The sequence below is a fragment of the Lontra canadensis genome, unplaced genomic scaffold, assembly GCF_010015895.1.
Source record: "Lontra canadensis isolate GAN:19392208 unplaced genomic scaffold, GSC_riverotter_1.0 scaffold118, whole genome shotgun sequence".
In the NCBI taxonomy this organism is placed as follows: Eukaryota; Metazoa; Chordata; class Mammalia; order Carnivora; family Mustelidae; genus Lontra; species Lontra canadensis.
Genome location: NW_022631112.1, coordinates 1,247,529 through 1,273,087, shown reverse-complemented (window position 1 = coordinate 1,273,087; position 25,559 = coordinate 1,247,529). Strand labels below are relative to the sequence as shown.

Below are 25,559 nucleotides of genomic sequence, written 5' to 3'. Positions count from 1 at the left end.
AATAAAGGAAAACATAACTGAGTTTGAGTGTCTGTTCTTAATATGTTTGGTTACATGCTACTGGATATAAAAATCAATATGTAACTATCTATATATACAAATTATATAATTAATATCTTACATTTGTATTGCATTTTATTTTACAACCTGTTCAAATATTTTATTCTATGAGGTAACAAAATAAATGTTGTTGTCCCTATTCTACAGGTGATTAGGAGAAAAGTAAAACACAATCCAAGATTTTCTAAATTTAACTATGAGATATATTTAAAATTATAATGCATCATCAGTAAGTGCCAATAGAAGCTCATCATCTTATCATAATATAAATATAATCATAATACAATCATAATCATAATTATAATCATAATCATAATCAAAATGTAATCTATACGGTGTATTTAAATTAGATAACAAAAAATAATTGCAATAAATGATTCGATTTTTTAAAAGATTTTATTCATTTATCTGACAGAGAGCGTGTGAGCACAAACAGGGGAAGCAAAGAGGGAGAGGGAGAAGCAGGCTCCCCACTGAGCAGGGAGCCCGACTCGGGGCTCAATCCCAGTATCCTGGGGTCATGAGCCAAGCAGAAAGCAGACATTTAACCAACAGAGCCACCCAGGGGCCCCAAATAATTCAATTTTATAACTTCATAAGAATTACTGAAAATAACAAAAATGTTTATTGAACTTTTATCAGGAGTCAGTCTATGCTACTTGTATTCTGCTCATTATCTCATTAAATCCTAATGAAACCCTCTGAGGTAGGTATTGTATTATCCCATTTTAGAGATGAGGGACCCCAAGTACAGAAGCAACTTTTCAAGGTCTCTGTGGGTGGTAGGGCTTGTAACAAACCTTGAGTCTGAGTGAGAGTCCAAGCTCCTCAACACCAAATCATCTTTATTTTATGAACTACTGCAAATATATTATTTAATCATAAAACTAGATTCCTACACTTTAATAAGCAAGTAGAAGGTCAGGCATTGATTCATCAGATCTTACACAATCTGGTGGCACTTTGGAACATACCATTTTTTTTTTTAGATTTAATTTTGAGAGAAAGAGAGAGTGCACACATGAGGGGGCTGTGTATGAGCAGGGGGCAGGTACATGAATGAGGGGTGGGGCAGAAGGAAAGGGAGAGAATCTCAAGCAAACTCCCCACTTGGGGCTAGATCTCACAGTCCTGAGATTATGACCTGAGCCAAAATCAATAGCTGGACGCTTGATCAGCTGAGCCACCTAGGTGCCCCTGGAGCATACCACCTCTTAAAGGCCAGTAATCTTTTAACAGTTAGACAAATAAAGTACTTCCCCCTTACCCATGAGGATTATATTCTAAGACCCTCAGTGGATGCCTGAAACCATGGATAGTACCAAACCCTAAACACACACACACACACACACACACACACACACACACAGTATATTTACATATATACCTGTTTTTGCCTATACATACATACCTATGATAAAGCTTAATTTATAAATTGGACACAGTAAGAGATTAACAATAATAATAGAGTAATTATAACAATATACTGTAATAAAAGTTAAGTCAATAGAGTCTCTTTCTCTCTCTCAGTATCTTATTGTACCATACTCACCCTTCTTCTTGTGATGATGTGAGATGATAAAATGCCCATGTGATGTAATGAAGTGAGGAGAGGGATGCAAGCATTGTAATGTATTGACCCTCTGACACTAAGTCAGGAGTAGGATCATTTCCTGCCAAGCCACAGAAACAGCAAAAAGCAAGATCATGGATAAGGGGTGAACTACTGAATATTACCAATTTTTCATGCTTTTTTTCCCCTTGGACATGGACATACTTTTAGACTCATAGAAAAGTTACAAAATAATGCAAAGAATTCTTCAATCAGATTCCCCAAATGTTAACATTTTCCCACGATTGTAGTATCCGCTCTTATATACACACACACAAATACAATTTTCCTGAATTATCTAAGAGTTAAGTTGCAGACACTGTACCCCTTTACCTCTAAATACTACATTGTGTACTCCTTAAAAAGAAGGACAGTCCCTTACATAGCTACAATGTATTTATAAAAATCAGGAAATTAATACTGATACAATACTATTACTCAGATTTTGCCAACTATCCCAATAATGCCTTCCTTTATATCAAACAAAATTAAAAAAAAAAAAATCCCAGACCCATGTCTCTTTAGTTTCATTTATCTGAAATAGTTCCTCAACATTTTTGTGGTTTTCATGATACTGTCATTTTTGAATACAGGCCAGTTATTTTCTAGAATGTCCCTCAATTTGTTTATTTAATGCTTCCTCACAAAGTTTACACTACTTTCAGCAGAAATACTACAGGAGTGATGCTATCTTACATTTTATTTTTAAAAGCATGTATTAGAAAACATATTATCGTCAGTTTTTTCGAGGAATAATATCAATACTTCTCAGAATAGATTGCTATGTGCTAGTATAATCAAGTAACTGCAGACTTTGTAGTAGTAACAGAGAACAGAATTCAAATCCCAGCTCTGGTAGTTACTTAACAAACTCCAGGCCTTAGGCAAGTTACAAATGTTACTGCCAGTTCAACTCATTCATTTGCAAATGAGGGATATACTTGCCTTTCCAGATTATTGTGATAATAAAACCAAGTAAAGTACTTGGCACATAATATCCCTTCCCTCCAAAAGCATCTAAAATTGACTGCTTGAGTGATTTCCCCAAGGTCACAGGGCCAATAAATGGTGGTGCCAAAACAGAAACTTGGGTTTAACCTTTAAATCTCATAAGAAATAAAATGTGCCTTCTACAGGCAGTCCTGTTAATACGTGTCTTATCTTCTCTATTAAGAAGAACATAAGGTCTTTAATATCAGGAGCTACCTCTCGCTTGGTTTTATACTTCATACAGCCCCTGACAGAGTATTTTATAAACAGAAATCACTCCTTAAAGAAGTACAATGAACACAAAATACTCAATTAGACACAATGCTTCCCCCAAATACATTCCATTTTAATATACATTTTAAATTCTCAGATATTTCATAACCTACAAGACGGCCAACTACATTAAGCAATGTCTATACCGGAACAATAGAATTTAAGGAATATGAAAATATGAAACACCCACACATACTTATTTTCCCCTACATACCTAACTACCAGAACCATCAACCCCAACAAATAAAAATTCCAAAGAACTGCCAGAAATCATTAAGACGTTTTCAACTATACTGAGTTATATTCTAGCTAACAAAAGAAAATGGAAGTGTACTACTTAGCTACTATCAGATTAATATCCCCAGGGAAAACAACTACAAAAATTGGCTGCACACACACACACACAGAACAGCTGTGTATAATGGCTTTTGGGATGACAGTTATGTGTCTGTGTAGGTTCATCAATTGTAATAAATTTACTGATGTGCCTGAGGGTGCAGGAGTGTTCATAATGGGAAAGGTTGTATGTATGTGAAAGTAGGCTATAGGAACCCTGTGTTTTCTGCTCAATTTTGCTGTGAACCTAAAATAGCTCTAAGAAATAGTCTACTATTAAAAAAAAAAAAAAAAGGTTGTGTGAAGTCACCAGAGAGCAGACAAGACAGCTAGGACTTGAGGGACCAAAATCCCAGAGCAAAGACAACATTTATTAAAGTTGACCTTACATTTCCTTGAGGTAATCACCAATTGACAGTGAGATATGGGGAGAAGGGGGAACAGAAAACAGTGCCCTAAATTTAGCCTACAGTTATTCCACTGGGCTGGGAAAACAGTACCTGGAATTCAGAACCTGCCAAGGAAGAGGGGCCTGGGTGAACAGTCCAGGCTTTTCAAATGAAACTATAAAGGGCTATACCCTAGGAACAAGGGCAAACTGAAATAGGCAGCCTCACTTGGAATAACATGAGCTACCTACTCTACCTGGTTTCCAGAATAAAAAAGAACTATCTCTGAAGGAAGATTTTACCATCCAGAGTCACTAACACAGCGCTGATCAACAGAATTTTCTGCAGTGACAGGGCTGGTCACATGCAGCTACTGAGCATTTGAGCTGTGGCTAATGTGACTGAGGAAATGAAATTTTTTAAAATTTATTTAATTTTAATTAAATTTAAACCTCAATAGCCATGAGTGACCATACTGAATAGCAAAGCTTAAGAATTTTTCTTACCTAAAACTGAATACTAAAGAAACAAGCAAGCAAGTAAACAAAAAAAGTTAACCAGCCTAACAGGAAATAACAATCAAATGTAAAGAAAGAAAAGAAAAAAATCAATAGAAACAGCCTCACAGTTATTGAGCCAGTGAAATTATAACAGGGAGTTTAAAGCAACAATCAAAATGTTCAAGAATGGGGCACCTAGATGGCTCAGTCATTAAGCATCTGCCTTCAGCTCAGGTCATGATTCCAGGGTCCTGGGATCAAGTCCCACATGGGGCTCCCTGCTCAACGGGAAGTCTACTTCTCCCACTCCCACTCCCCCTGCTTGTGTTCCCTCTCTCTCTGTCTCTCTTTGTCAAATAAATAAGTAAAATCTTTTTTAAAAAAATGTTCAAAAAATTTTCACCAGAGAACTGAAATTTACTCTTAAATTAACAAATTCCTGATTTTAACATATACACAATACACACACACAAACACACACACATACACCACACACCCACCCAAATACCTCAGAGTCAACTACTTACACCAAAGACAAAACCTTAAATACTGCCACAGAGGGGAAAAAAGGACACATCATTATCAAAAGAGCCAATTTTCTATGGAAATAATGGAAGCCAAAATAAAACAATAGTATCTTTAAAGTGCTGAAAGAAAGTAATTCCCAAAGCATATCTGGGGAAAATACACTTCAGAAATTAAAATATTTTTCACATAATTGAGACATTCTGAAATCATCTAGAAATGCAAAGAACTAGAAACAATCCCCTGAAGAACAAGCAGGAGGACTTATACTGTGATACTGATGCAAGAACAGACAAAATAATGAAAGGACCGACGAGAGTCCAAAGAGAGACCCACACACTTGGTTTATGACAAAGTTGTTACTGCTGTGCAGTGGGATGATAAATGGTGCTCAGCTGAGGGATATCCATGTGGGGGGTGGGGGATGTCCCTTAACCCCTACCTCATACTATACACAAAAATGAATTCCAGACAGATGGCAGAGCTAACTAAATGTGAAAGGTAAAATAATAAACTTTTTTTTTAAGATTTTATTTATTTATTCATGAGAGTGAGAGAGAGAGAGAGAGAGGCAGAGGGAGACACAGGCTCCTCAATGAGCAGGAAGCCCTATAAGGGACTCGATCCCAGGACCCCAGGATCATGACCTGAGCCAAAGACAGATGCTTAACCGTCTGAGCCACCCAGGCGCCCCAACAATAAAGCTTTTAAAAGAAAATACAGGAAAACAAACACCTTATTGACCCTAGAATATATGAAGATATCTTAAATAGGACACAAATGGTGTTAATCTAAAGGGTTTTGAAAAATGAAACTGCGTTGACCCTTGAACAATGCAGAGGAGTTAGGAGCACAAACCCCCATGCAATCAAAACTTCATATGTAACTTCTTATTTCCCAAAAACTCAACAACTAGTGTTGACCAGGGGCCTTCACAATAACATAAAGAGTTAACAAATATATATTTTGTGTGTTTCCTATATACAAATAATATATATGTTATATATATGTGTGTACTGTATTCTCACAATAAAGTAAACTAGAGAAAAGAAAATGTTAATAAAATCATAAGGAAGATGGGATTGTAAGTTCAAGCCCCACGTTGGGTGTAGAGGTTACTAAAAAATAAAATCTTTTAAAAAAAATCATAAGGAAGAGAAAATGTATTTATAATACTGTACCATGTTCATAAAAAAAAATCCACATATAAGTGGACCCGTGCAGTTCAAACCCATGTTGTTCAAGGGTCAACTATATATTAAAATGAGGCCATATGTTAAATTAGTCCATGTATTCACCTAAGTCAGCTTTAAGAAAGTGCAAAAGAAAGCCACAGAACGAAGACACTTCTCCAAAAAGTTTCATATTGAGAACATACCCTTTAAAAACCACAAATGAGCCAGACCGTCAAGCAAACAGAAAATTAGGTAAAAGAAACTTCACAAAATAGAACATCCAAATAGTCAATAACCTTGATTTGGTTAGTGGTTACAAGGGTTAGTTCACGTTACAATTATGAAGCTGTGAACTTAAAATTTGTGCATTTTATATTATCCTATACTTCAATAAAACAGTTTGCAAAAAATGGCTGCATTAGCCATTATTAACACAAACTGAGTTACTTCATGAAAGCTTCCAAAGGTTCTACTCTGTAGAGGAAGAGCTGCACATTATATACTATGCAGGCCACCAGCGGACAACCGGGAGACTCCCAATCCTCCTGCTGCCACTGCATCATTTTCCTTTAAACCGCACACTCCTTTTTTTTATTTTTTAAATAGCTTCTTAAATAGCTTTTTAAATAGCTTTTATTTTTTAAATTACTTATAAAGCATATGCAATGTCCCGAGATTGTATTAAGAGCTTTACCTGCATTATGGAGTTTAACCTTCACGAGAAACTTTGAGGTAGCTACTAGCATCATTACTTTACAGATGAGCAAACTGAGGCTCAGAAAAGTTAAACAGTTTGCTCTATTTAACATATTAAGTGACAGAACTGGAATTATGAAGCTGTAAATACATACACAGTAGCATAATTATTACCTGACATTATTTAGCACCAACAGACATAAGTATACTGGGTTTTTTTTTAATTCTATCTTTCTTTGAAAATACTGTGTATTTAATGCCTCATATGAACCACTAGAAAGTCTAAGGTCTTCTTATAAGTCCCAAAAAAGGAATGCTATCACATCATATTTTTGAATACTATAGTATCTAGAAGCTTGTTACTAATTCAATGACATCATCTCTAGAGGAGCAGTTACATTAATGAGAAGCAATTTAGAGCAAACAAAATCTTTAGAAGATTCACACACATACATCCTTCATACTACATAGTTTCAATACCATATTACTCAAATATAAATTCTCTCGATCAGTTTACTCCTTCTAAACACTTCTGGAAGTACTTTGTTTGAAAATGACATCCTTCCTGGAGGCACCTGGGTGGCTCAGTTGCTTAAGCATCTGTCTTCAGCTCAGGTCATGATCCCGGGGTCCTGGGATGGAGCCCCAGGTTGGACTCCCTGCTCAGCGGGGAGTCTGCTTCTCCCTCTGCCTTTCCCTCTCCTCCCCCAACCCATGTGTGTGTGTGCTCTCTCCCTCTCTCAAATAAATAAATAAAATCTTTTAAAAAACGGGGCACCTGGGTGGCTCAGTGGGTTAAGTGTCTGCCTTAGGCTCAGATCATGATCCCAGGGTACTGGGATCGAGCCCCACATCGGGCTCTCTGCTCAGCGGGGAGACTGCTTCCTCTTCTCTCTCTGCCTGCCTCTCTGCCTACTTGTGATCTCTCTCTCTGTCAAATAAAGAATAAAATCTTTAAAAAAGAAAATGAACATCCTGTTTTCAGGACTTTCACTGACTGATTGATTGACTGCCAAGTTCTGCAACTATGCTTTACCATTTACAAAAAAGCTACATCCTTAGATTCAAAGGTTTTTATTACTTTGCTATTACTAAAATCAAATATACCCATATTAATATATGTAAAAATTAAAAAAGTTATTTATAAATGCTGATATACCAACTCTCATTTAGGTATATTGGATTTCAGTTGCCTCTTCTATAATGTAACTTAAACTAAATGTCTATGTAAATATTTCCAACTCTAAAATGATTTGCTTTTACATAACAATATCTTCAATACAAGTATTTTATCACTAGGAACTGCTGGTGATTAATTTAGCCTTGAGGAAGTAAAGAGGGGAAAAAAACCCCACATTTACAATGCCAGGGAGCATTCTGCTACAACATGAAGCATCTCTATACCCAGCAGAGTGTGGACAATCCAAGACTCCTGATACAGGAAAAGAGATATGGGGCTTATGTTACCAAAGTATATCTGAATCATTTTTTTGATTACTTTGTCAACTTTTTCCAATTGTACAGGACTATTTCAAGGCCAAAGTCATGCCATACTCTTGATACCACTGCAAACAGGTTTCCAAGAGGTCGTTAGTTTGTGACATTTGCTGATAACTACACTCTATATCAGGAACTAGGGGGTAAGAAAGCATAAAGTAGTAAAAATGAATTTTCAGGTATTTATGTCTGTGTATAGTTCTGTTGATTTCTTAAATCAAACCATAATACATGTCTAACAAAGCAGGATAAACTGCAAGAGGCAGAGACTATAGGTTAAAAAATGAATTTCTGTAAGTCAATTGGAGAAAGACAACTACCATATGATCTTCCTGATATGAGGAAATGGAGATGCAACATGGGGGGTTTGGAGGGTAGGAAAAGAGTAAATGAAACAAGATGGGATTGGGAGGGAGACAAACCATAAGTGACTCTTAATCTCACAAAACAAACTGAGGGTTGCTGGGGGGAGGGGGGTCGGTAGGGGGGGTGGGGTTATGGACACTGGGGAGGGTATGTGCTATGGTGAGTGCTGTGAAGTGTGTACCTGGCGATTCACAGACCTGTACCCCTGGGGATAAAAATACATTATATGTTTATTTAAAAATTTAAAATTTTTTAATTAAAAAAAATGAATTTCTAATCTAGCACAGAAGTCTAAACCAGAACAAGGCAGTATGAAATGTGGCAAAATTTACATGTGAGGCTATTTCAGAGATAAAAATCATTAGGCATCCCAATTTGGGGTATATATCCAAAAGAACTGAAACCAGGGTCTTGAAGACATATATAATAGGGAAACAAAAACAAGCCAAAAATTTTAAAGTTTCCCACACTAACAGGGAAATGGTTCAATAATCTATTTCTTTCTTTCTTTTCCTTTCTCTCTCTCTCTCTCTTTTTTTTTTTTTTTTGGTAAGAGAGAGCACATGTAAGAGAGGCAGAGGGAGAGAGAGAATCTGAAGCAGGCTCTACCCCCAGCATGAAGCCTGACATGGGGTTCCATCTCTCAACCCCGAGCCAAAACCAAGAGCTGGACGCTTAACTGACTGAGCCACCCAGGAACCCCTTAATAATCTCGATATGGTAATATGAGAAGATGAGAAGATGTAGCATCTTTGGAGAAAGATGAGTTAGTAATATCCAGAGACTGTCCAAGGAGATAACTAAAAACAGAAATTAGGTGTTCAAAGGGAGGTCAGGGGTAGAGGAAGGTATCTGAGAGCTTACCATATTAAACCAACTGAAGTCATGGGACAGAGTCAGATCTCCAAGAGGGAAACATACTGAATGAGTAATGGGTGCAGGACTGAACCCAGGAGAAATGTATTTAGAGGTGAGAAAAACAACAAGAAAGTTTGTCAGATAAGTGAAGAAAAAACTGAGGGTATAACGATTAAGAGCCAACAAAGAAAGTTTCAGTAAAATAAAGCACTAACAGTGCTGAATTATAGAGGTCCAGCCAGATGTAGACTTAAAAAAAAGAAATCCATCAAATTTGCTGATCAACAAAAAAGTCCCCAGTGTCCCTCAAGAAGGGAGTTTCAGGAAGATGAGGGAAAATCCCTGGAGAAACAGCATGGTAAAGTGGAGAGGCAGAAGTGAGTTCAAATCACAACTCTGCAATTTATGAAGCTGTGGACCACCCTAGGTAGGTTGCTTAACACATTGAATCTTAAATTCCCTCTTTGTAGGGGCACCTGGGTGGCTCAGTGGGTTAAGCCTCTGCCTTCGGCTCACGTCATGATCTCGGGGTCCTGGGATCGAGCCCCACGTCAGGCTCTCTGCTCAGCAGGGAGCCTGCTTCCCCCTTTGTCTCTGTCTGCCTTTCTGCCTACTTGTGATCTCTCTGTCAAATAAATAATAAATAAAATATTTTTTTAAAAAATTCCCTCTTTGTAAAATGTAGTATTACCACTAAACATGGTTGTTGTAAGGGTAAGGGGTAATTATGAAAAGTTCTAGCACAGTGGCTGGTACTACGCACTCAATAAATATTGTTATTATTATATGAACCCTGTTTATTTTCACATGTTCATTCCCCACATAAGAAAGAACATCTATTATGTTGTATGACACTGTGACAGAAGACTTTTTTTCATATTCTGCAGGTGATAAAAAAATTAAAACCTGATTTTGGTTTTTGCTTATTTAAAGCCAATTTGAAAAACCAGAAACATCATTGGGATGACAAGAATATGAAGAAAAAAGCATTTTCAAATATACTTAAGTAATATGTTTCTGGAAGGAAATTTGGCAGCACCCATCAGCAAAATGTACATACCTTTTGACCCAACAAATCTAGAAATGTCATGGAAATGTACCAAACAAGTGTCCAAGGCCATACAAGAAGGTTTCCTGTGGCATTATCAGAAAACAAACAAAATGCACATCATAGAGGACTGCTTAAAGTATAAAATATATTATAAAAAATTATAGCATAGAACCTCAACATTAAGGGGGAAATTGCTCCTGCTCTGCCTTCTTGATTACTGAATTTTTTTCTGACAGTGAGCATTCACTACTTTTTTAACCAAAAAACATTGAGTAAATTTTAATTAGATGCACTGGTTTTTAGATAAATATATTTAACACTTTTTGTAATTCAGCATTTTCCTCACTAAAGAAACATTTGTTCTTTTTAATGTCGAAGCGTAACACATATTAGATCTCTCTCCTAAGTAATACAATCTTACCACACTAGCTGATGCCTAAATTATTCACTGGTCACCAAACTGGCACTCTTCTGTAGCAGCAGGCACTGTTAATAACATCCACCATAATGCATTCCATTCATAGGAAAATGCTGAAAACTCAGAAACAAACAGGCACATATATTCGAGGTTTGTGACGTCACAACTGTTATCATGACATCCCACTAGAGTACATTCATGAGATAATATGCACCTTTAAAATTTACAAAGCCCTACAGCACAAGGAAAAAAAAACAACTGATAACCTTTGAAATTAAAGGCTTTTATTCAATATAATTTTTTTAAAAATCAAAACAATAGAACTACCACATATCAAAGCATCCCACTTTTGGGTACAGAGCCAAAAGAATTTAAACTTTTTTTTTTTTTTTTTTTGCCTGATAGACTTTTTTTTTTTTTTTTAAGATTTTTATTTATTTATTTGACAGACAGAGATCACAAGTAGGCAGAGAGGCAGGAAGAAGCAGGCTCCCTGCTGATCAGAGAGCCTGATGCGGGGCTTGATCCCAGGACCCTGAGATCGTGACCTGAGCCAAAGGCAGAGGCTTTAACCCACTGAGCCACCCAGGCGCCCCCAGAGCCAAAAGAATTAAAAGCGGGGTCTTGAAGAGATACTTGTACACTATGTTGATAGCAGCCCTATTCACAACAACCAAGAGGTAGAAGCAACCCAAATGTCCAGTGCTAAAGAATGGATAAATGAAATATGGAATATACAGTGGAATTTTTCAGCCTTAGAAAGGAAGGAAATCCTCACACATTCTCCAACATCGATGAATCTTGAAGACATTACACTAAGTGAAATATGCTAGTCACCAAAGGAGAAGTACTGTATGATTCTCCTCCTATGAGATATTTAAAGAAGTCAAATTCATAAAAACAAGAAGTAGAATGATGGTGACCAGGGGCTGGGGAGAGGGAGGAAAAGGGGAGCTGTTTAATGGGTACAGATTCTCAAATGTACAAAATGAAAAAGTTCTAGAGATCTGTTTTCCAACAATGTGAACATCCTTAATACTAATGAACTGTATGCTTAATAATGTTTAAGATGGGGTGCCTAGGTGGCTCAGTCGGTTAAGTGGCTGCATTCAGCTCAGGTCATGACCCCAGGGTCCTGAGATCTGAGTCCCACATCAGACTCCCTGCTTAGCATAAAGACTGCTGTTTCTCCCTCTCTCTGCCTGCCACTCTGCCTATTTGTCCTCTCTATTTCCCTGTCAAATAAATAAATAAAATCTTTAATAAAAATGTTTAAGATGATAGATATTATACTATGCTTTTTCACAATGAAAAAAAATGAAAAAAAAAATTCTATGTTAAAAGTAATTTTGGCCACCAAATTGACAGCTCAAAATGATAGTACAGTTTACAAATTAGTCCAATTTGTTTTTCTAATAGAGGGAGCAGTATGGACAAATGTTTTCAGAATGAAATATGTAAAGAAAGGGGTAAGTATAAAAATGCTCTAATAACATGTAGCAATTTTTAGCAAGATAATATTCCTTTCTAAATATTAACAAATAATATATCTAAAATTATCTAAAATTCTAATTTGATGAAAGAATTTCAAAACAAAGTGTAAAAGGATGTTTTTCTTGATTCCCATTAATAATTAAGATTTCCAGAGCGCCTAGGTGGCTCAGTCATTAAGCGTCTGCCTTCATCTCAGATCATGATCCCAGGGTCCTGGGACTGAACCTTACATCTGGCTCTCTACTTGGCGGGAAGACAGCTTCTCCCTCTCCCACTCCCCCTGCTTGTATTCCCTCTCTTGCTGTGTCTCTGTCAAATAAGTAAATAAAATCTTAAAAAAAAAAAAAAAAATCAAGATTTCCATTTTTCACCTATAAGAAATAAAAGACTGCCTAAAACTAAGTAAAAAACAGGGCACCTGGGTGGCTCAGCTGCTTGAGCATCTAGCTCTTGACTTCGGCTCAGGTCAAGATCTCAGGGTCCTGGGATCAAGCCCCACATTGGGCTCCACACTGAGCATGGAGGTTGCTTAAGATTCTCTCTCCTCCTCTACCCCTCCCCAACTCTCTCAAAAAAAAAAACAAAAAAACACAAAAAACCCACAATGCTCCCCCCTCCCCCATTTGCTTTAAAAAAAAAAAACAAAAACAAAACCCACAATGCTCTTATCACATAAAAATCAATAATTCCCTAATATCACCTGACACTCAAATTTTCTCTATTGCCTTATAACTGTCTCCTTACAGTTAATCTGTTCAATTAGCATCTAAATGAGTTCACTCATGAAAACTCTAACAGTTTCAGAGAGTAATCTACAGAAACTTTACATTGGGGGGAAAAAAAAAAAAAGACCCCAGGTATAGAATCAAACAAAAGCAAACTGCAAAACAGAAGGTAATCTGTGAGCCTATTTTTATATTTAAATGTTCATCTTTTTTTTTTTTAAGATTTTATTTATTCATTTGTTGGCAGAGGTGGGGGGAGAGAGCACAAGGCAGAGGGAACAGCAGGCAGAGGAAGAAGCAGGCTCCCCACTGAGCAAGGAGCCCAATGACAGACTGGATCCCAGGACCCTGGGATCATGACCTGAGCTGAAGGCAGATGCTTAACCGACTGAGCCACCCAGGTGTCACTTTAATGATTATCTTAATAAACAGTAACAAAAAGTAGTCATTTTTAGAAGATAAATACTAACCATGATTTTGGGGAATTATAAATCAAATCAACCTGAAATAATTCAACTATAAAAACAAAATGTGATTTAGCTTAAAGAAAATTCAAAGGCTATATTTCACTTCCTCTGATTCAGGTAGTTAGTCATGTCTAAAATACCAGTACTGGAGAGTTTTCCAGGTTCCTTTGTTTTTCTTGTTTGTTTTCATTTGGTTTTAATGTGAAGTTTTAACACACAGTGTTAAATATATATTCAGATATCAATATCCATAGAAGTCAGGTGCATGTCTAAATTCGCACACAGTTTTAAGACAACAAGTATCAACCATAACAAACCATCTTCCCTCAGGAGGGGAAGTATCCTAGTAAAAAGCAAAATAACCACCATAATACCAATCTATCCATTTCTCTCCACTGCCACCATGGCTTCTCTGTGGATGACCTTAATGCCTCTTTTCTAATTGTTTTCCTGTCCCTACTCTCGTTCTGGTCCTCTTTCCCCTCCAAATAGCAGCCAGAATGATTAAAACATAAACCATAACAGCTATCCTCCAACCTCAAATCACACCCCTACTTTATCCATTCCACTATGCCTAAGTCTCACTGGCAGGCTTTCAGATTCTTTATCAAACTCTTTCCAATCTCAGTGCCTTCACACAGGCTCCTTCTTTGCCCAAGGCTCTCATTCCACCCATTCTGGTTGGTGGTCTCCCTTCAGGCCCCAGTTTAATATATCGTGTCCTTAGAGATCTTCCCCTGTCCACCCAATATAAAGTCCCTACAACTGATCAGGTACTTAAAAAAAAAGAAAAAAAAATTAGATCCACACCTCACACAAATTATAAGAATAAACTTAAAATATATTACAGATCTAAATATTTAAAATGTAATTCAGTAAGTACTAGAAGAAAACACAGTGAATACCTCTTTGAACTCAGCAACAGAAATGCTAACTATGACTTAAAATCAGAGGCAATGAAAGAGAAGACTGATAAAACTGACCACACACAGAGGGTGCCTGGGTGGTTCAGTCAGGTAAGCATCCAATTTCAGCTCAGATCATGATCTCAAGGTTATGAGATTGAACCCAGGATGGCTCTGTACTGGGATGGAGTCTGCTTAAGATTCTCTCTCCCCATCTCCTTCTGCCGCTTTACCCACTCCCACAACTTCTCTCAAAACAAAACAAAACACACACACACACACAAACTTTTCACAAGTCAAATAAAACCACAAAAAAAGTAAAAATGAAAAAATATTCAACCTATATGACAAATAAAGGGCTAACACTCCATATATATGAGATCTCTAAAACTGATGGACAAAAGACCAAGTCTTAATAGAAAAATGGACAAAAGACAGGAACAGGCAATTCACATTTATACAAATAATTTTATTTTTATTCATTTTAGACAGCATGCAATGCAAGCAGGGGGATGGGCAGAGGGAGAGAAAGGAGGGAAGCAGACTCTCCACTTAGTAGAGGGTCAAACGCAGGGCTCAATCTCAGGACCCTGTGATCATCACTTGAGCTGAAATCAAGGGCTGGATGCTTAACTGACTGAGCCACCCAGGCACCACTCATACACACAATTTTAAAATGACCCTTAAACATGAGATGTTTAACTTTATTCATAATGAGACATGTGAAATAGAACTACACAGATTAACAATTTTGTTACTATGTTATTAAAGAATAACATTCTGTCAGCAAGGCTATAGAGAAAGAGGCTATCATATGTTGTTGGCAGGAAAGCACACTGGTACAGTTCTGAGAGAAATTTGGAAATATTTAATAAAACTATATATGCATTTACCTTTTGACTAAATAATCCCACTTCTGGAAAATTTACCCTGAAGATACAACTTGAGTGTAAGTGGGAAACACTGTCAATAATTAGGAAAGTGGCTGAATAAACTATGGTAATCCACATAATGAAGCACTATTTAGCAATAAAATAGAATGAGAAAGATCTCTATGAATGGTCATGAAGTGATTTCCAGGAAACACTGTTAAGGGAAAACAGCCAAGTGCAAATAGGTATCTACAATATGTTACCTTTCCTGTAAGAAGGGAAACTGAGACAATAAACATTTATGTTTCTATATCCCCCACCAAAAACACGGATACATATACACATATACATACACACTCACACACTCATACACACAAAAACTAATGATGATGGTTACTAAAAGGGGTTTGGATGAATGAGTTGGGAAGGATGGTGAGGAGGAAGTGACACTTCTGGTGGTTTTAGCATGTTTCTAAGTTTTAGAACCACATTAATGTATCAAATAGTCAAACAAACAAGGACATGGATTGGCTCAAAATGAAATACAAAGAAATGAACTTAAATATATTTCAAATAAACAACATAATCACACTTGAAGGTGGAGGTATGGAGAAGAAACTAAGTAACTTAAAACACAGTATTCTGACTACATGCTCTAAGCCTCTGGCTAAAGAATGAAGAACTACAAATAAATGTACTCTAGTTAGTAAATTAGCAGTGGTATGGGTACCAATTCTGAAACCACATTAAACGTATTTTAGAATTGGGCTAATAAGTAACATACGGTGGATAAAGAGAGCCAAGTTTCCTGGTATCATAAAAGGGATTATAAATAAAGGGAGGAGGACAGAATGAACTCTGAGGTGTGAGCATTGGACAGAGCAGTATGAATTCATGGTTTTAACATATAAACAGATAGATACAGAATTACATTAACACACACACACACACACACTTTCTACCTTTGCCACTCAAAGGATCTAAAAGCAATAATACCTTAGTACTAATGAGAACATCTGGCACTAGCACCCATCTTGTTTTCTAAAGACCATTCTCCAATAAAAGGAACCACAGTCCCTTAGAGCAATAGCCATTATCAGGATGGGGCAAGGAGGTACAAAGTCAGTCTGGAACATTTTGTGGTACCAGAAAGTAAGCACTCAAGGGAGGATGGAGCCATGGCAAAGGGACACAGGAGTGAGCTTAAAATGGCTCCTGCTGGACAGTTTAGGACAATTATTCAATAAAACAAATAATAACAAATAACATTATAACCCAATGAATATGAATCCATGAGTCCACATAGAAACAAAAAGACTAAGTAAAGGAAAATTCCTCTTTATAAAAGAATTTCTTATACAGGAATGACAGAATTAGAAAATCATTTCACAACCCCATAGTTGTAATTTAAGGCCATATTCACCGAGAGACTAAAACTGGTTTGTGAAAATAAGATGAGAAAGAAGTATATTCTCAAAGTTCTTCTTCACAAGATACTTATTAATTACCAAAAAAAAAAAAAAAAAAAAAAACAACTTACAGTGGAAAAATCTGCCAGTCACCACCTCAACCAAGTGATCAAAGTTAACCAGTAATGGGAAAAATGACATCATGTTCCTCCCAACATGTGAGAACACAACATCACTTTTGTGCAGTTATTCTAAAAATGCATAACCTGAAAACATCAGACAATCTAAAATTTAGGAGCATTCTACAAAATAACTATCCAGTACTCTTTAAAAGTGTCTGGGTTGAGGCACTTGGGTGGCTCAGTTGGTTAAGTGTCTGACTATCTCATCTCACATCTTGATCTCAGGGTTGTGAGTTCAAGCCCCACACTGGGTTCCATAGCTGGGCGTGGAGCCTACTTTAAAAAAAAAAAAAAAAAAAGTGTCAGGTTATGAAAGGCAAACAAAGAACCAAGACACTACTCCAGATAAGAGGACACTAAAGGGATATACATGGTAAATGATACAATGTGTGATGTTCAAGTAAATTCTGGGCAGGAAAAAGGTCATTGGTGAGGAAACTGGTAAAATCTGAATAAAGTCTGTAAATAAGGTACTGGTACTGAACTGATTTTAATTTCCTCAAATCAAATGGTATTTTGAGTAATTCAAACAGTTCATCAAATCAATAATACTGAATTAATGTTAACTGATGATTTTAATCATTGTACTGGAGTTACACAAGAGAATGTCCATATGTTAAGGAAATATACACAGAAGTATCTGGAGGCAAGGGGGCCTCACATCTGAAACTTTCTGCCAATCACTGCAAGAAAAAAGTGTGTGTGTGTGTGTGTGTGTGTGCACGCACACGCACACACATAGAGAAAGAATGAGTGATAAAACTAAAATGTTTAAATTTGAAACATTTGGAAAATCCTGGTGAAAGGTGTACAGGAATTCTCTGTAGTATTTTTGCAACTTTTTTCTATGTCTAAAATTATTTCAAAGCAAAGAGTCAAAGAGAAACAAAAAAAGTAGGTATCTTGTTCTTTCTCCCTGCTCCTTTTTCATTAAAGAGTACTACTTTACCTTTTTGGTTGTCTACCCATTAGACTGAAAACACCATAATGGTAAGGTCTGCATTTATGCTCCTCAATGAATAACCAACACCCAGCACAATACTTTACATTTTATATACAATGAGTATCTTGAATGGAAGACTTAACTGTGGATCATTTTACAGTTTTCTATTCATGTATATTTCCACTGATAAAATTTTAAAAGATCTCCATCCAATGATGAATGGATACATAAAATGTGGTGTATCTATACAATGGAATACTATGTAGCAACACAAAGAAATGAATTACTAGCAACATGCTACAATCGAACCTTGAAAACATTATGCTACATGAAAAAAAAGTCAAAAAGGACCACATGTTGTATGAACACATTTATATGAACTTCTCAGAATATACAAAACTATGGAAATAGAAAGTAGATTTTTGGCTTAGAGAATGGGAGAGTAGGGAAAGATGGCTAGAGGGTAGGAAAAAGGGATTTCTGCAGGGGGTTAGAAAATATTCTAAAATTGTGAAGATGATGCACAACCATGAATGTACTAAAAAGCCACTGAACTGTACACTTCAAATGGGTAAAGTTCATGGTATGTGAAATATACCTTAATAAATTTGTTTAAAAAAACACTGTAAAAGCTTCACCAAAATTTTTATTTGAAAGCCATATATATGTATATGTATATCATTAGCATTAATACAGTATTTTTATATATATATATATATAAATAAAATAATCTATGTCTTCATTACAGACTTGGGAAGCTTCTATCAAAACTTTTCTTTTTTTTTTTAAGATTTTATTTATTTATTTGTCCGAGAGAAAGAAGAGAGGGAGAGCATGTGTACAAGCAAGGGGAACAGCAGGCAGAAGGAAAAGGAGGCTCCCCACGGAGCAAGGAGCCAGATGTGTGACTCAATCCCAGGACCCATGACCTGAGCCAAAGGCAGATGCTTAACCGAGTGAGCCACCAGACAGCACATTAAAACGTCTGTTAAAATGAGGGGCACCTCGGTGGTTCAATCGGTTAAGCATCCAACTCTTGATTTAGGCTCAGATCATGACCTCAGGGTGGTGGGATCAAGCCCCATGGCAGATTCCACGCTCAGCGGGAGGTCTTGCTTTAGGTTCTCTCCCTCTTTCTCTCTGTCCCTCCCCACATCTGCACACATTCTTTCTAAAATAAATAAATAAAATCTTAAAAAAAGAACCCCCCCAAAAAAAAACACTCTGTTAAAACCCAGCTGACAACCTTTTATCTAATAAGGATTTCCCCCAACATAACTATTTCATAATACAGAGAAGAAACTGTCAGCAATTTCAGCCAATGCTGAGCTTTTTTGGGTAAGGGTGGTTTAGACAGAACTTTAATACTAGTCGATCCTAACTCCTTCTCTACTCTCAAGGCTCATTCAAGGGTCACAGAAGCCTCTTCTGAAGCCACAAATGAGGCTAAGTGCTCTCCTCTGGGTTCTCATAGCACCCTGCCTATACCTGTACCCAAGGACTTAAGACAAACTATTTTTCTCCCCCATTAAATGATGAAATCATGTCTTAATCATCTCTGTATCCCTAGCACAGTGCCAGCACACAAAAAGGACTCAACAAAAACTGAGTTAAATTTGCAGTGTGAATTTGGACCTGTTTGACTTCTATAAGCCTCAGTTTTCTATTTATTCAATAGGAATTCTACCAATTGTCTTACCTCTGGGGGTGAGACAGGAGAAACAAAACAGAAAATATACATACAAAAGCACTCCAAAACAAACAAACAAACAAACAAACAAAATATAGTATACATACACAGCCTTCTATTATTATAGAGTACCCTACATAATGTATTGGTTATTCCTTCATGGGTCATTCTATGTATCTTAATTTTGAAACAGAAACTTTGTCTTTGGTATTGCTAGATCTAAAAAGGCACAAGGGGATGGGAATAACCTAAACAAAAACTGATAACCCTAAAATTATCATTACATACCATTCTGTCAACTATTACACGCAAAACAGAAAGCATTTTTTACCTCTACAACAATTAAAGCTAAATTACTCAGTAGGTTTGCAATAAATATAACTGCTTTTCAGGTTACTTTACAGCCCACTTTCCTGTCCCTATGTTCTGAAATGACTCAAACCACAGGCTAGAATTCTACATTTAAAAGAAAAAGGAAAATATTCATGAACTGTTCACCACACCTCATAAACACAGCACCTTCTGCTGCTAAAACCTTTCATGCATTCAAGAGTCCTGCGTGTTCTTGACAGAAACCATACTCACGCAGCTGAATTTAGAACATGCTGACCTTGAGCAAATCAATGCCCTTAGTATGTACTTCTGGCTTATATCACTGCAAGAGGTAGACAGCCTCACCATCTATAGTAGTCAACAATTTCTGGCCACTGTCCCCTGTCTATTTTAAGATATCCCTACTACATTTCTGTGTAGCACAGTTCAAAGAAATAGAATAACACATGAACTGTATTTAAACACAAATCGTTCACCTTGGAACTTGGGGTACGTGTGTTCTTACCATGATTAGCTCAAAAATATTTAATTTGGTAAGTTTCCACTTCCTGCTTTCGTTTTTTTAAATACAACAAAGAGTTAAAAATCAAGTATAAGACACTTTTGCTTACTGTCAAATCAAATTTTCAGCAACCTTAAGTCAAAAACTAAGCCAAAGTTGGTGAACAAATCCTGAAAAAGATTAATGGTTACCTGCTATTTTCATGCAAAACTACACTAGACAGTATAACAGTACATAATTAAGGACGTTAAGACCTTTTCACCAGTCTTATACTTACTCTCTCCTAGCTCTTGAATCTAAATAACATAAAGTCCCTTTTTAAATGTTTTTACCTGAGCAACATCACCCAAAATGCTACTAACATGAGCCCTTGTTTACAAATAACAATCTCATTTTTTTACTCTAAACACAGAACCTGTAAGTTAGCAACGGTATACCTTGTGAAATTCAGATAAATTATTAACTTGAAATTTATACAGAAAAACAAATTAGAAACTTACTAATTGTACTTAGCAATTATTCATAGTTTTGTCATTCCCAACAGAGGCTAGTATTTGTGCAAAGACCTAATACTAGAAATCAACATCATAAAATATTTAGCATTTCATATTGCTCTTTAGAGGATTTCCTTTACTTTCTTAAAACATTTAATAAATGTTCTCAAGTATAAAAAATAAAGTTCTTTTGGTTTTGTTTTTGTTTTCACTCTCATCCAAAAGATTTCAAATAAAGAAAAGGAGTCTAGGTATCACACGGAACTAAATCTGATATGCAGTATTAATGCAGGACCCAAATAAAACGAAGTCATTTACTAACAAGTGAACTAAATATAGAGCCCAAGCAGCTGGAGCCTGGGGGTTTATATAATATGCTAGCTGACGACTAAAAGCTCTTAAGACAGAATCCATAGAGCACAAAGGGAAGGAAAAATAAAACTATTTTTCTCATGCTGTTAAATAAGATTTTTAAATAATTTTTCTGGAAAAAAAATGAACAGAAACCTAATCCTGTATTCTATTATATTAAAAAAAAAGTTATACAGAGACGCAAACAAATGTAATGATATATTAAATAAGACTTACTGTTCTGACACAGCTTTTTTTTTTTTTTTTTTTTGAGAGAGCGAGAAAGAGAACGAGTGGTGAGAAGGGTCAGAAGGAGAGGGAGAGAAGCAGACTCCCTAGTGAGCAGGAAGCCCATTGCAGGGCTCAAACCCAGGACCATGACCTGAGCCGAAGGCCGATGATTAACGGACTGAGCCACCCAGGTGCCCCTACGATCTTTTAAACCATTTAAATGGAATAGTTTCTAGCACTCTAGTATTAAAAATTTGACAATCAGGAATATACTAAATAATAAATCAGGCTATGTTCCCAGTTTCTAATACATATTTTAATAAATTGTCACTAACTGACAGGAAGGTGGGACCCCTAATGACCTCCTATTGGCAAGGCATGTATTTGGAGTTGGTTTTTGTAGTAGCTAATGTATCTCCCAAATCTTGTCCTAGATACTAAGGCACATATTTGCCAGAAACGAATCTGGGTGAGAGGTACAGTACAAAGGTAGATACAGTACCGGAAAATAGGGGCGCCTGGGTGGCTCAGCTGGTTGAGCATCCAACTCTTGATTTTGGTTCAGGGTCCTGGGATCAACCCCGAATCTGACTCCGCACTCAGGACAGATCTGCTTGTCCCTCTCCCTCTGTCCCACTTCCCCACCACCACCACCACACTCACTAGTGCTCGCTCTCACATGCGTGCTTTCTTTCTCTAAAAGTAAGTAAATAAATCTTCAAAAGAAAAAAAATAACTACCCCTTGCCGGGTTTAAATTTATAATCCTCATATTCTAACAATTCCCAACAATAAGCTGCCATGTATCTGTCTATTCGCTAACTTCTTAATGGCCAGTACTGGCAGCTCTCGTATCTGCCTACTGTGCTGGGGCTCTAGAGTTCACCAAGACCACAAATTCATTCTAGCTGAAATGAAAACAATTTCTCAAAATGATCAAGCTATGAATCCAAAACCATTTTACCTACTCAAGTAGGTATTTTGAATCTTGGTAATTATTAGCGCTTAAGCTACCTATTATATTCTAGGCTAGCATTATATTAATCATGACACTATTGCACTTTATCAATATTTGTATGGAAATTATTTTCTTCTTTAAAGTCCAACACCAAAATAGCATTAACCACATATAGATGGGAAGAGTATAATGAAACTTGTTATGGGAAAGTCTCCTGAACATTTATGGCAGCCATGGAAGTATGCTTGAATCTTCTGAATCTTAAAACCACTAATCAGAGTAACTTTTTGAATTCTCATATATAACTTTCCTAAGTATTCAGTTACATCTGACTGTCTTTAATATACTAGCTCTCTTAAGTGCTGAAATGACCAAAGATATATAAAAAAATTACTACAAACCTTTCCCAACATTTGAAGACTTCTATCTGATCATCATTAATCACCTATCATGACTTCAGGCCTTCTATTAACAATAAAAATAACCAACCAAATGTCTTTGGCCTGGAACTGCAGTAGAGATTCCTATTCTGTTTGGGCAGATTTTACGCCTAAATTTTAAAAATCTTTTTAACATCTCAAACCTAAACTAATCTTGTCTTGATTTCTTCATATATCCACGCTTTCTCACCATGTACACACACAAAATTATTTCATTTAGCCAAAATTCAACATTTACTAAAAAGCCAAAAAGTAGCTGTCACCTACCTGTAGTACCGAGACTGTAGGTATGTTGAACAAACAGTCTTTGAGACATGACTGGCCGACCCAAAGTCTATCACCTTAACCCGGTACGGCTGCCGAACAGGATCCACCAACATAATATTCTCTGGTTTGAGGTCAGCATGAATTAAACCAAGACTTTTCAATTTTTTCAGTGCAGTGGCCACTTGCTGAAGAATGGGTCGAATTACTTTTAGTGGCAGGGGACTGAACTTGTTTTGTTTCAGAAAGTCATATAAGTTTTGTTCCAGCATCTCAAAGACTAAACAAGTATGGTTACGGTGCTGAAAGCATTCATAAGCTCGTACAAAGTTATATTCATCAGCATTTTCAGTACTGAGCCTTGCTAATATGCTCACTTCTATTTGACCTTGACGTGCATAAGAAGGGTGATTCTTCAAAATTTTGATTGCTACGATTTCATTTGTCCCTCTTTTCCAGCATTTGACTACCTGGCCAAAAGTGCCTCGACCAAGAAAATCAAGAACTTCGTAAGTATTTTTCATGGAGCATAAGACTTCATGCTGTACTAACTGATAGTCACCTTCTCCAGAGGTACAATTCTGTTTGGTTCCTGTGGTAGCTGTCACAACTGTCACTGGATTTCCCATGTTGGTTTGCAACATTGCAGGAAGTATGGACAATTCATCGACAATCTGCATTGCGCTGCTATGATTATCCAACTCCTCACTCTTGCGCTTCAATCCACATCGCTGGGGGCCTTCAAGGAAATTTAACCTGTGTCGCCACGCCCCAATCGGAGGTGCCTCCACTTGAGCTTGCTGCGCCTGAGCTGCTATGACCTTTGTAGCACCCGCAGCGTTTTTTAAAACAACAGCACTTGTCTGCAACGAAAAGTTGTGTCCTCGAGGTCTGTTAAATGGTATCTTTGTCTGAAAAACACTACCCTTCGTGGGAGGATGAGAATTTCCAACGTTTTTACCATTCACATAGGTCCGTGGATAGTTTCTTTCCTGGAATACACAACTGCTTGGCTCTACTTTGAGTTTCTTCACACTACAAAAGGCACTTGACTGAGTTTGATAAACATACGGTGGGTAGACCAAGACTTGTGAGGCCATACCTAGGGAGGAAAGGGGGGAAAAAGGACATATTAACTACAAGAATGTTTTTAATTTTAAATATCATGAAGAAAACCTTCAAGGGTCAAGTCCATAATTTGTAAAAATAATTAAACTCCATTAAGACTTTTTTTCCCCTTGAATTAGATAAGTATTTCAGTTTCTCCATTTTAGCTAGTTAGTGCTTCAGCTACCTTGAGTATTGCATAAAAGCCTGGGAATAAAGAGTTGAGTGCATTCATTTAATCAAAAAATATTTACCAAGCAGATGCAATCACCAAGATATGCCCTAGGAACTGTACCAACCACTTCCCCCCCCCCAAAAAAGTACAGATACCTACACTACACGTATTTGGCAAAGATAAAGCATTCTATCACCAAATTATCATTTATGAACCAACGACAATGAAAGAAAATATCCATTACTTAACAACAGTCACATTCCTTAAATCTAAAGCTCAAGAACTGCCTCAGAAAAAATACAATCAATTGTAAAAATAAGTACGGAAGCCAGATATAGGTCCCTTTGCACGATGTTCTCATAATGTCTTTTCCACATCCACCCCTGTACGCTTAAGCAGACATCTTTACATTCAAGATTAACCTTCTTGCTGAAGACTTTCTTGGGACACACACTCGCCACTCACCCTCTAGGCCAGAGTGGGGCATTTTGTGCTCTCATAAAAGTTTCTATGTTCTTCTAATTAGCATTCATGACATGACATGACATGACATTTTAATTGTCAGTGTATCCATCAGTCTTTCATACTAGATCCGAAACAAAATTCCCAAGATACAGAGTTGGTATCCAAGAAATGTGAGCTGGTCAGATTAATCTTAAAATATTTCCACTCTGCAATTTAAAAATCTGTATTGTATTAACTGGGCAATCTCATGCTGTTTTAACAAATCAAACATTAATTCTCCAATTCAAAAACAACAGATTTCCATCACAATATGTAATATATGCAATATTTAAAATAATGAGTCACCACCTTCTGAAGGACTTACCATGCAAAGCATTTTAACAAATGCTTTATTTATAATATTTTATTTTTTTAAAGATTTTATTTGAAAGAGAGAGAGAGAGAGAGCACAAGCAGGGGGAGAGGCAGAGGAAGAAGCAGATTCCCCACTGAGCAAGGAGACCAAGGTAGGCTTGATCTCAGGACCCCAAGATCATGACCTGAGCTGAAGGCAAATGCTTAACTAACTAAGCCATCCAGGTGCCCCTGCAATATTTTGTTTAATCATATTAATGTCTTCCCAAATTGCTGTTAAGAAAACTAAAACTCAAAGGAACTAGTTAACTGGCCAAGGTCACAGAGCTGAGGTATAGTAAAAGGAAAAAGTAAATACACTGCGCTTCAGATAAAAGGCATAAATTTTCAACTTCCTAAACACTTTTTTAAGATTTTATTTTTAAGTACTCTCCACACCCAACATAGGGCTCA

The 25,559-nt window shown here is 36.7% G+C and overlaps 1 protein-coding gene across 6 annotated transcripts in view; it reads right to left on the bottom strand.

Annotated features, from left to right (window-relative positions):
• The window catches only part of HIPK3 (homeodomain interacting protein kinase 3), a 94,097-nt gene that overhangs the window by 39,441 nt on the left and 29,097 nt on the right, over positions 1-25,559 (bottom strand). For all 6 annotated transcript variants that reach the window (XM_032841022.1, XM_032841026.1, XM_032841023.1 and 3 more), the window contains exon 2: positions 23,009-24,107. In XM_032841022.1, the coding sequence (XP_032696913.1) occupies positions 23,009-24,107 (1,099 nt within the window). The remainder of the gene's footprint in view (positions 1-23,008; positions 24,108-25,559) is intronic.